Source organism: Rousettus aegyptiacus, unplaced genomic scaffold (assembly GCF_014176215.1).
Source record: "Rousettus aegyptiacus isolate mRouAeg1 unplaced genomic scaffold, mRouAeg1.p scaffold_m13_p_6, whole genome shotgun sequence".
In the NCBI taxonomy this organism is placed as follows: Eukaryota; Metazoa; Chordata; class Mammalia; order Chiroptera; family Pteropodidae; genus Rousettus; species Rousettus aegyptiacus.
In genome coordinates this window covers 74,320,333-74,331,934 of record NW_023416309.1, presented here as the reverse complement: position 1 = coordinate 74,331,934, position 11,602 = coordinate 74,320,333, and the positions used below count along the sequence as shown (strand labels likewise).

Sequence of the window (11,602 nt, the reverse complement as noted above, 5' to 3'; positions counted from 1 at the left end):
AGCTTCGGTCTGCGGGAGGCTGTAAATGCGCTGGACTAAAGCAGCGCTGGGCAAGACGGGACGCAGTGCGCAGTTTTCCGCCTCCGACGCGTTTCCGGCCTTAAAGGCTTTTCGCCCTTCCCTTTAAGACGCACCGCCCCCTTTCAGTCACTCCCAAGATGGCGGACCTACTGGGCTCCATCCTGAGCTCCATGGAGAAGCCACCCAGCCTCGGTGACCAGGAGACTCGGCGCAAGGCCCGAGGTGAGGAACCCAAATTCACATCCGCCTTTCTTCACCCGGTTCTCAAGACCGCACTCCTCTCTCTTTGGACGATGCCGCCTATTTAACCTTGAAAGACCCCTCAGAGGCCCCTTCAGAGACCCCCAGATTCCCTAAAAGGGCTGTCGACCCGCCCGCTGTTCGTAGCGGACGGTGATTGGCTCTGTGAAGCCTAGCGCCAGCTTCCTGCCATTTTTGCTATCCTGGCCTCCGCAGTCCTTGTTTTCCACTCGCCAAAAGGCCCGCCTGTCCGCCGCTGGCGTGCTCTGATTGGTAGGGTGACTGTTACCCCACCCAACCCCTTGGTGTTCCTTGGCCCGCCTTCGGACCGCAGGAGGGCGTGTTCTGCCGTTCGGCTCCTCCCACCTCCTGGCTGGTGTGTCCCACAACCCATCCCAATTCTGATTGGGTCCAGGACACGCCCATCTGCAATCCTTTCCCCTTTATTGGCTATGTCAACTAAAATTTCTACCTATTAAGTCCTGTTAGACTTCCTCTGGCCCTTCCCACCTCTGCACCTCTTATTGGTTGCTGGGTATTTTTGGTGCCTTTCTGCCCCTCCTATTTGATTTAACTGGGTCCCTTCCGCCTCCTCCCAACCCTTTTCTGTATTCTTAAATTCCCGGGCTGCCCCGGGCGGGTCGTAATGTTGATTGGAGAGATGAGTACGCTCCTACCTGGTTCGATTGGCTACAGTCTCCCCGCCTGTGTTCTTTGAGTAACTCCACTGCCTGCGGGCCCTAATTCGCCTGCGGGCGTAGGGCGTAGGGTGTAGGGTGCGGCCGCCAGGCGGTGCAGGCTTCTTCCAAGTTGCTCGGCTTGTAGCTGTGAATGAGTGACAGAATGACTGTCTTGATTGGGAGGACCCCAGCCTCCAACCCTGCGGGCCTCGACCATGGACAAGCCCTATTCTGGGCCATGGCTCCCTACTCGCCCAAGGGGTACCAGGGCAGGCTAGATGCCTTCAAAGTACTCATCAGGTGCTGCGTAATATCGAAATATACATTATCTACTGAACGGTTGCTAGGGGCCAGGGAGCCCACACTGTAGAGCATTGATGAAATCACACAATTTTAATACCCAACTTGATAATGCTCATAAAAGTAATTGTTATGCAAGGGATACCTAGGGGTCCTAACCTAGGCTGCAGGGAGCTGAGATCTGAAGAATAGATAATTCACTAAGTGAGAGAGGGGGAGATGTGCATTTGAAAGCTCTGAGGAAGGAGGGAGCATAATGGAAACATGGCAATTGGAATTTTTCATGCTCACCATGATTGTCTAGATAGGATTCACCAGTGGCAGTTGACAGACTAGGAAGCTGAAGTTCAGAGTTTAGTCACTTGCCTAAAGTCACATGGTTGCAGAGTCTTAAATCCAGGTGTGACTTTTAAGCCTGTGTTCATAACCATAATCTTATGCCAACCACCTTCTCAGATAGAAGACACACAAACCAGTTAGAGAATCAGTGGCTACAATGGGATGCAGTGATGGTCATAGGCCTCGAGGTCAGAGGTGAGAGCTCCTAAATTGTCCGGCTCTTGGGCCACAGAGATTAACTAGATGAACAGGGTCCTTGCCTCCTAAGAGCTCATAGTTTGGTAGGGGAAACAAATAAATTACATTGTGTTCTCAGCACATGCTATAGTGGATGTCCGAATCAAATGCGCGTGGACCTCAGAGGAAGAAGTGAGTAACTCTGACTCATGGTGGATCTCAAAGTTTGTAAGAGGAGGAACAGCATTTCAAGCAGAAGGAACATCATGTGCAAAGGCATGGAATGATTAGGAAAACAAGAAGAGGTGCAGCTGGAGGGATTAGATCCTATGGAAGAAATGGGCGGGTCTTAAGAATATAAAATATTTGAAATGGCAGAAGAGAGGAGAGAGGACATTAAGACCCAAGGGTGAGGAGTTCCTTTGCCACTCACTTTGAACACCCACACTCCCTAAGGAGTACGGTTGTCAGATTAGCTGTTTCAGCTTCATCTTGTCTATAGAAGTTAGAAGTGGAGGACGTTATAAAATATAGGAGGTTAAATAATTTCCCCTTTCTTATGTCAACAACGAGATGATAAACTCTTTGAGGCCAGGGCTTAGTCTGTTCTTCTTACCTTCCCAGGTGCCTTATATTTCTTTGTATATTGTGATCATTAAATAAATGTTTGTTAACTGGTTTCCCTAGTGAGGTTGGGAAAGGAGGTTAAACATGATTTTAATCTTTGCTACTCTCACCAAGCCATGAGCTCTTGAAGGGCAAAGCTATGTCTGAATCATCTTTGTATTCCAGGGCCTACCACAGTGCCAGGTATAGAGTAAATATTGATAAATGCTTAGTGAATAAACAGTAATCCTACTTTCCCAGCCTGATGCCTCCCAGTGGACACCAGACCTCCTCTGAAGTCTTATAAACTCTCCCCACCCATGCTTCCACCTCTGGCCTCATGCTGCCATTTCTCACCCTCAGAGCAGGCTGCCCGCCTGAAGAAACTACAGGAGCAAGAGAAACAACAGAAAGTGGAGTTTCGTAAAAGGGTGAGAACAACTGGAGAGATCAAAGGCAGCTTCAGGAAGCACTTTCAATAAGTTAGAATTAGAACTCAGTTTTTTTCAAAATGTGTCAGGAGAGGTGAAGCCTAGAAGCCAATGGCATAGAGGCTGGGAAAGGTGTGGGGAGGCAAAGGCCGGTTGGCCCAGCTTGGGAGAGGGATATTAAGGCAGAACCATCATCTCATATCTTCTTCCCATCCCCTCTCCCAAGATGGAGAAAGAGGTGTCAGATTTCATCCAGGACAGTGGGCAGATCAAGAAAAAGTTTCAGCCCATGAACAAGATAGAGAGGAGCATACTGTGAGTATCTTGGGCTGGGAGAGGCAGGAAATGGGTGGACAGGGTGGCATAAAAGGGCAAGCAGGGGAATCCACGAGAGGAGGGTGCTAGGCTCCCTCGTGGCTCTACATATTCTTTCCCTTCCGCCCTCCTTTCCCAGACATGATGTGGTAGAAGTGGCTGGCCTGACATCCTTCTCCTTCGGGGAAGACGATGAATGTCGCTATGTCATGATCTTCAAGAAGGTGAAAGGCCTGAGTTCCCCACTCTCACCTTTTCAGCCTATACCCCTCTGGGGGAGAGAAATGAGAGGAAACACCTTTCCCCCAACATCCCTTCTTCCCTAGGAGTTTGCACCCTCGGATGAAGAGCTGGACTCCTACCGTCGTGGTGAAGAGTGGGACCCCCAGAAGGCTGAGGAGAAACGGAAGCTGAAGGTGAGTTAGTGCCTGGCAGTCTCTGGAGCCCTGCAGCCCACCACCTGGGAGAGGTTGGGGTCAGGCCCGTGAGTACTGGTACCCAACCTATGCACCCCTAGGAGCTGGCCCAGCGGCAGGAGGAAGAGGCAGCTCACCAGGGACCTGTGGTGGTGAGCCCCACTAGCGACTATAAGGACAAGTATAGCCACCTTATCGGCAAGGGGGCAGCCAAGGATGCGGCCCATATGCTACAGGCCAACAAGACCTACGGCTGTGGTGAGGCCACAGTGGGGGCTGGAGGGGCAGGGAAGAGGAGCACTGAATGGGGGCAGAGGAGGGGAGGCTAAGGCACAGGGATCCCTCCCCACCCTTCCCTCTGCCCCTAGTGCCTGTGGCCAACAAGAGGGACACACGCTCCATTGAAGAGGCCATGAATGAAATCCGAGCCAAGAAGCGTCTGCGGCAGAGTGGGGAAGAGTTGCCACCTACCTCTTAGGCACTCTAGCTCCCTGGGGCAGGGCAAGGGGCAGGGGGGGACAAGGCTGCTATTAGAACCCATCCTGGAGCCCCACCTCTGAACCACCTTCTAACAGCCATTACTCAGGCTGGAGAAAGCAGGTGTTTGATTTGTCACTGTCAAAGCTTGGATATGTAATGTGGTTGTGTGTGTGTGTGTGTGTGTGTGCGCGCGCGCGCGCACGAGTGTGAATGCACAGGTGGGTATTTAATCTGTATTATTCTCTGTTCTCCTTGGAACTTTCTTCCCTGTGGGACTGGGGTTACTTTACATTCAATAAACATTATTTCACCCAATGTCTTGGTTTGTTTGAACAGGGAAAGGTGGGTCCTGGAGAGGAAGAGAGATGATTTTCACTTGAGCAGTATAAAAATTGTCCTTGTAGGCCATAGATGGCTGAATTAAGAGCACAATCGCTAGAGCCAAATGATCTAGGTTTGGATCCTGGCTCTGTCAGTTACTAACTCTGTTACCTTGGCCAAGGTATTTGACTTTCTTTTCTTTTCTTTTTTTTTCACAGTAGAAAAGAAAAGTTTTATTAGGAAAGTACACTTCCAGAAGTGGAAGCGGGTCTGAGCACTGAGCAAGAGAAGCATGGCTTAAAAGGTCCATATTTGACCTTTTTTGTGCCTCAGTTTCTTCATCCGTAAAATGGGGATAACAATAACTATCTGAAAAGACTGTTTCATAGATTGTACAGGTCAATATAGGTCACATATTTAGAGCAGTTCTAGATCTTCAAGCTCCACCGAAGTGCTAGCTGTCTTGGTTTTCACTCTCATCCTCCACACTGCAGCGCACTCTAAAGACCATGTACTTCAACGTACTGGCTGGTCTGATCCAACTTCCCCCTCATGGTAATGTCTGACCCTAAGTACCCCCTTCTCTAGGAGCTGGTTCCATGTTCTGTCTGTGCCTCCAGCTTCATTTCACATGTGGCACCTGCTTTCCCCAGCATCCTTCTACAATGTGAAGTTTCTTGTTCTGGATCCAACTTAACTTCCTCTCTGACCAGCCCTTCACTTCCTCTTTGTCCCAGCAGGTTATACATCTGTTCTCCCTTTTCTGCCCTACCTCCTGCCTTACCCAGCCCAGACACCAGCGTTTCCCTCTCACAAAGGAGCAACCCACTGTCTTGTTTGGCATCAGTGTTTATTTCAGGGAGAATGGCTTGAAGGCCTAGATCTGTCCTCTGGGGTCCTGGGTCATCCAGCTTCTCACTTGGCCTTTGGGTTACGGAACTTGCGACCAGCAAAGACAGCCTTGTCCCCGAGTGCCTCCTCAATCCTAGAAGGCAGACCAAGTCAGAGCTGTGCCTTTCCAAACCAACAGCTGTCTACTTCCCATACCCAGGCCTACTGCACCCCCTGTACCTACCTCATGAGCTGGTTGTATTTAGCCAGACGCTCTGAGCGGCAAGGGGCACCGGTCTTGATCTGAGAAGGGAAGAGGAATTCCAAAGGTTGCATGAGGCTGGAGAGGAGGGATTGGGTCTGGCCCCCGAGGGAACAGCCTGTGATGGGATTCAACTCAGGAGCAGGAAGTCAGGGACCCCAAGAAAACTTTCTCTGACACTTGGCAGGAGAGCCATAAGTACCTGTCCTGTGCAGAGCCCCACCACAAGGTCGGCGATAAATGTATCCTCAGTCTCCCCAGAGCGGTGGCTCACCATCACTCCCCAGCCGTTAGACTGAGCCAGTTTGCAGCTGAGTAGAAAGGACACTTGATAAGGCCTAATGAGACCACCTCAGTGGGAAGGCCAGAGCCTGGGTGGGGCTTTTCTGTTTTGGGAGTTGGTGCTTTGCAGGAAGGTGGTTGACTAAGTTGTTTGGGAAGGAAAAGAGGGGAGAGTCCTGATCTTAAACTTGGGTTCCTGGCATGCTGGTTGGGAGAAGGGCAGTATCCGGGAGAGAAGAATGGTATGGGGTGGGGATGGGGATGGGGATGGCAGGTCACAATAGCAAAGCTCTTGGGGTCAGCCCAGGGGTTAGTCAAAGCCTTGAGATCAGGAGGGTAGGGATGGGTCAGGAGCCAGGGAAAAGGCAGATCTGGAGTTTCTGGGAAGGACACCTAGAGTGGACAGAATGGGTGGAGGGAGGCTATAGTGCATCCCAAAGCCAGGAAGCACTCACGCCTGGATGGATTCGGTCACTGAACCAATCTGGTTGACTTTCAGCAGCAGGCAGTTGCAGGCCTTCTTCTCAACAGCCTGGGCAATTCTCTTGGGGTTGGTGACTGTGAGGTCATCCCCCACAATCTGGATGTCCACCCCCGAGAGGAATGAGGTCCAAGTGGCCCAGTCATCTTGGTCAAAGGGGTCCTCGATGGAGACCACTGATAGAGAGTGGGGGCAGAGTCGTGTTAAAAGTCTGACAGCCTTACAAAGGGGAAGAGTTTGGATGGGGATGGTGATGGTGTTAAGGATTGGAAGGACCAAGTTGGTGGCAATGGAGACTCTGAAGTCAGTGTGTTGGGCAGCTGCTGGGTACTTGGGCAAGTGCACTGGAACACCTGGGGGTCTCACCAGGATAGTTCTTAATGAAGCTCTTATATAGCTCCCCCAGTTTCTCCCCAGTGATGTGCCGTGCAGGGTCATCAGGCGACTTGAAGTCAAGATCGTATTTCCCATTGCGGTAGAACTCAGACGCCGCCACATCCATGCCAATCACCACCTTGTCTGGGTAACCAGCTGCCTGGATGGCCGTCTTTAGCAGCTCCAGGGCTAGGGGAGGGGCAAGAGAAGACCTGAGGCTCCAGTGTACCTTGTCTCCACAGTCCCTTCCTTGTGAGGATCCAGGGGTTCTGCCCCTCAGAGTGCTCACACTGACCCTCATTGTTCTCCAGGATGTTGGGTGCAAAGCCGCCCTCGTCACCCACATTGGTGGCATCCTTCCCATACTTGGCCTTGATGACCCCCTTGAGGTGGTGGTAGACCTCCGCGCCAATGCGCATGGCTTCCTTGAAGGAGCTGGCTCCCACAGGCAGAATCATGAACTCCTGCATGGCCAGCTTGTTTCCAGCATGAGAGCCCCCATTGATCACATTGAAGGCCTGAGAGGCAGAGAGGGTGTTCAGACCTGCGCCAGGGTGTGAGGGATCAAGAAAGGTTGGGGATGGGGGCGGGGGGTCGAGGTAGAATCCTGGCTTCCCTACTTACTAGCTGAATGATTTAGGATGAGTAATTTTACTCCTCAGAGCCTCTTTCCTCATTTCTATAATGGGACACCACCTGCTTCCCTGAAGGATCTTATGCTGAAAATTAGAGAAATTGGATGTAAAGTTCTTAGCATATGCCTGGTACAAATGATCTAAAACTTATATGGCACTTACTATAGACCAGGCACTGCTCTTAAGTATTTTACATATATCCTATTAGCTCATTTCATTCTCAAAACGACCCTCAACTAGGTACTATAATTATCCCCCACTCTACAGGTGAGGAAACTGAGGCACAGAGAAATTAAATAATGCCAAAAACCACACTACTAGCAATTGGCAAAACCAGGATTTGAACCCAACAGTTTGTCTCCACAGCTCAGGCTCTTATACAATCTGCCTACTAAATAACAAAAAATGGTAACATTATTATTGAGATTAAATTCAAAGGGTTTCCATAAAGAGAATTTGATTTAATAAGAATTAAGATACAAAGAAATGGAAAAAAAAAAAAAGATACAAAGAAATGCCAAGATTCTTGCCAAGAAGAAACTCTCAACCTGATTTGGAGGTTGGGGTAGAGAGCAGAATAAGAAGCTGGAGTTATTGAGCCTAGGATTGGAATGTGAAGGAATCAGTGAAAGGTCATGTCAAGGAGAAAGAAACATAGAGGCTTAAGGGGATGTCTGTATTGTGTGAAAGAGGGAGGGGCGGGACTGCAGCAGAAGAGGTTCAATTTCAGAAAACCATCTCTTTGGAGCTGGCTCTACAAGGTGTGCTTTCCAGAGGCTGCTTATGTATTTCTCAATGGGTGGGGCAACTCTGTCACTGTGGGATCTAAGAGGGCACCTGCACTCACAGGGACTGGGAGGACCAGGTCCGGGTTCCCAGCGAGATCTGCAATGTGTCGGTAGAGTGGGACCCCCTTCTCAGCTGCTCCAGCCTTGCACACGGCCAGGGACACGCCCAGGATGGCATTGGCCCCAAACTTGGCTGGAGAAAGCAAGCACAAAAAAAGGGTGAGAGTTTCTCCCCCAGAGTTTGGGGTCATCTCCTTAAATGTTCCCTCTGGTCACCCCAGGAAGAATCCAGAACTCCAAACCACTGGGCATTAAGAGTTTGTTTAACAGCTTTCTCTCCAGTGGCCGGAAGTGCTCTGGGACCCCCACCCCCGCCTCAGGGGAATGCATCAGCTTCATGTCAGTGTCCACAGCCCAGCCCAGACCTGGCAGAAGGCAGACATCAGGAAATGCCTGTGGAATGAATAAAGTCCATCCAGCTATGGTGTACCCCAAAATATGGGGCACAGAAATCGCCCTAACCAGACCTCAGCCCATGGTCTTTCCCTTACCCCTCCCACATCTCATCCCTTTCTCTAACCCTAGCCCTTTACTCACATTTATTCTCGGTCCCATCCAGCTCAATCATAAATTTGTCAACTTTTTCTTGATCCACAACACTTAGTTTCTGGAAAGGGCAGGTTTGAGGAGGGATAGCAGATGTCAGATTTCTCAAGAGTCAGGGCATGTGCCAGAGAAAGGTGAAGTGCAGGTATTTGGGGGAGAATGAGAGTTGTAGTTTGAGGTGAGATGGCAAGGGTCTGGGAAGGGAGTTAAAGGGAACACAGTATCCTCCAACTTGCCTTTTCCAGCAGAGCAGGGCCTAGAGTCTTGTTGATATGTTCTACAGCCTTCAGGACCCCTAGAGAGGCCAGAGGAGATTCAGATCTCCAATTCAGTTGGGTCTCTTCCTGTGGATCCCAACTCCTCAAGAGCTTTGAGTTCTAGTCCTGTACCCCAGGCAGACATTGTGTGCCCAAGTCCTAAAACCACCCCAACAAAGTCTCCTCCAGTTTTGGTTATTCCTCACCTTTGCCCAGGTACCGAGATTTGTCTCCATCTCTTAGTTCCAGAGCTTCATAGATACCTGTGGAAGCGCCACTGGGCACAGCTGCTCGGAATCGGCCTGAGGCAGGAGGATTGGAAGATCACAGAGAGTCCCATCCACCCCCAAAGAGTCACGGTATCATGAGATGAGGGGCAGGAGGGAGTGCAGACAGGCTCCTACTTTTCACCATAGGGGGACCAGGTTGGGAGAGGAAGGCCTGGGAAGAACTCTGGGGAAGGGGATTGCAAAGAAAGGTGAGGACGTGGGACAAAGGCTACACAGGGTTAGGGTTTTCCAAGGCAAATCAATTCAGTGGGCCTGTGTTACCCTTGGCTGTGTACAAGTCCACCTCCACAGTGGGATTGCCCCTGGAGTCCAGGATTTCGCGTGCAAAGATTTTCTGCATGGCCATGGCTGCAGGACAAAGAGGCCTGAGTGTGGACAGTTGATCCCTTAAAGGAACCCAAAATCCCTTGCCCTTTAAGAGTCTTCCCCACCCCAAGAAGGCAGGTGCTGGAGCTAAAAATATCCCACAAAAAGGTCACAGACTAAAAAGGCAGGCGCAGCCCCCTCCCCCACTCAGAACAGCTCCTATTCCACCACCCCCCCATCCTAAGAATCCAGGGGCCTCCCTGTAACTCCTGGGATTCCACCACTCCCTGAAACCCATCTCCTGCAAAGTTGTATCTTTGCCTTCTCCCTACACTCTTCTAGTCAAGCAATCTGTTTTTCATGGTTTCCTAGCCCTCAAATCTTCTCCTGTTTTTCTAATTGTCTTTTGCCTGCTCCCCAGCCTTCTTCCAATCCTCAGGGGCCCCAGATTTTCTACCTGGCTCTAGCTCTAGCTCCACTTCTCTATCCATCTCTGCCTGCCTCCCTTCTCAGCCTCATTTCACTATCCTTGGGTATTCCCATCCTGCTTGCTCCAACCTCTCCAGTCTTTCTTAAGCACCCCCAATCCCTGGAGGGGAAAAAAAAACTGACATTTTCCCCATTTTCTCCAAGCCAGCACCACCCTCATCCCCCTTTATCACTCCTATCCCCTGGGATTCCAAGGTTCACCAGACCTGGGATGTCTTCGCTGGGGGCTTGGGGTGAGATCCGAGTCTAGGTGGCAGCTGGGACAGTGTCAGCTCACCCGCTCTCAGGCTGGGCATTTATCCTCAGCCAGCCCCGCCCCTCTCCCTTTCATCCTCCCCCTCCACACCCAGTTGGCAGCCAACTGTCCACCATAGCCTAAAGCCCCCTTCCCAAAGGTCAATGACCACCCCTCCTTTCTCTCTGCCCCCCCCCCCCGATAAAAGTCCCTACTTTCAATTCCACCCCTGGGGAGGAGCAGGGGAAGGGCTTCAGAATAGGGGGCGTCTCTCCCCTCCCCAGGATTATATTCCCCTTTTGCAAAGGTTAAAGAGGAACTAGTGCTATTTAGGAAAGGCCAGGGGTAACTTGAGCTGTGCAGGGCTGGGGAGGGGGCATGAAAGAGGGGCTGCAGGATTGACATCCACACATGCTCAGCTCACGTGGCAGGCAGGGGCTGCCTCTGCTCTCAGTGGGGGAAGGAGCTGGGGATTATGGGCAAGCTCTGAAGTGTAAAATTGAATCCCACATTCAGAAGGCGACAGGGTCTCACCTCTTAGAGTCCTCATAGCGGCCTTTCCCGGCTCCACCACATCCTACCTTCTCCCGGCCAAAAAGAGGTGTGTGGTGGGGGAGGGGGCAGGGACACGAATTTAGACTGGCCCTCAGATTTGGCACGGCTCCCTACCGATAGAACTATGACAGCACTTATCGCCCAGCGTAGAGACTGTCAATCAGGAGCCCCTATCCCCACCGACTACGGGCGCTTCAGGGCGCGGTACCAGTCCATAAACGATGTTGAATCAGCAGTGAAAAAAAAATGGACAGGAGGAGGGGGCTGGCCTTTTGTGGCAGAACGCCCGGGGCCAGTCCCGCGGTCCGCTAGTACCATTGCAGGCATCTGGGTCTCTGCAATAGGTAACTCTGCCTTGGTGGGTCTGAAGGGAGCGTGGGGTCTACCCGAATTCTGCTGCAGCCTGGCCACGAGATGGGGAGCGCGCCTAGGCGCGGGCCAGCCGGCAGGCGGGTGAAAGTAACAGGGAGCCTCGGCTCTTCGCCTCCGATTCGGAGGCACCTGCGACCGGCGTTGGAGCGGCCTGCACCGGGTGACTCACCCCCGTGGCCCTTTCCCCAGCTCCCCTACCCGCCCTGCTGTCCCCACGAAGTCTTGCAGCCCCCAGCCCAGGATCTTTCCCCCTATTTCGCCCCTCCCCCTCTTATCTCTGGCCTCTTTCCCCTGGGATTTTTCACCCTGGGGTAGGAGGTGCGGGAGGCCAGAAGTCAGAAGCAAGCAGGCGGGGAGCGCCACCACGTGCCCGCGTGAAGCCCCGCCTGAGTGGACCAGTGACTCAGCCTGGCGGCTGTCGAGGAACACGGACTCAGGGGGCGTTGGGTGCCTAAAGAGTGCGGAGTGGCCGTAAGGGAACCACACCCCGCACGCGAGGAAAAGAGAGCGGG

The 11,602-nt window shown here is 51.9% G+C and overlaps 2 protein-coding genes across 3 annotated transcripts; one reads left to right on the top strand and one right to left on the bottom strand.

The window, feature by feature from the left end:
- Positions 1 to 13: 13 nt before the first annotated feature.
- Positions 14 to 4,320, top strand: SPAG7 (sperm associated antigen 7). The gene is made up of 7 exons (XM_016142006.2): positions 14 to 243; positions 2,727 to 2,794; positions 3,021 to 3,109; positions 3,249 to 3,333; positions 3,436 to 3,525; positions 3,627 to 3,783; positions 3,894 to 4,320. Exons 1-7 carry the CDS (start codon positions 159 to 161, stop codon positions 4,001 to 4,003), a joined length of 684 nt encoding a protein of 227 aa, XP_015997492.1. The 5' UTR covers positions 14 to 158; the 3' UTR covers positions 4,004 to 4,320.
- An 817-nt stretch (positions 4,321 to 5,137) lies between these two features.
- On the bottom strand, positions 5,138 to 11,262 carry ENO3 (enolase 3). 2 transcript variants are annotated; one of them, XM_016141999.2, is made up of 12 exons: positions 10,698 to 11,262; positions 9,395 to 9,481; positions 9,050 to 9,145; positions 8,823 to 8,881; positions 8,578 to 8,647; positions 8,040 to 8,173; positions 6,853 to 7,075; positions 6,549 to 6,746; positions 6,157 to 6,358; positions 5,622 to 5,730; positions 5,402 to 5,460; positions 5,138 to 5,311 (listed from the first exon to the last, which is right to left on the bottom strand). In XM_016141999.2, exons 1-12 carry the CDS (start codon positions 10,711 to 10,713, stop codon positions 5,242 to 5,244), a joined length of 1,323 nt encoding a protein of 440 aa, XP_015997485.1. In that variant the 5' UTR covers positions 10,714 to 11,262; the 3' UTR covers positions 5,138 to 5,241. The 2 variants fall into 2 exon arrangements, with proteins under 2 accessions (XP_015997485.1, XP_015997486.1); XM_016142000.2 differs by lacking the exon at positions 10,698 to 11,262 and adding an exon at positions 10,135 to 10,239 and having other exon boundaries at positions 5,164 to 5,311.
- Between the last annotated feature and the right edge of the window lie 340 nt (positions 11,263 to 11,602).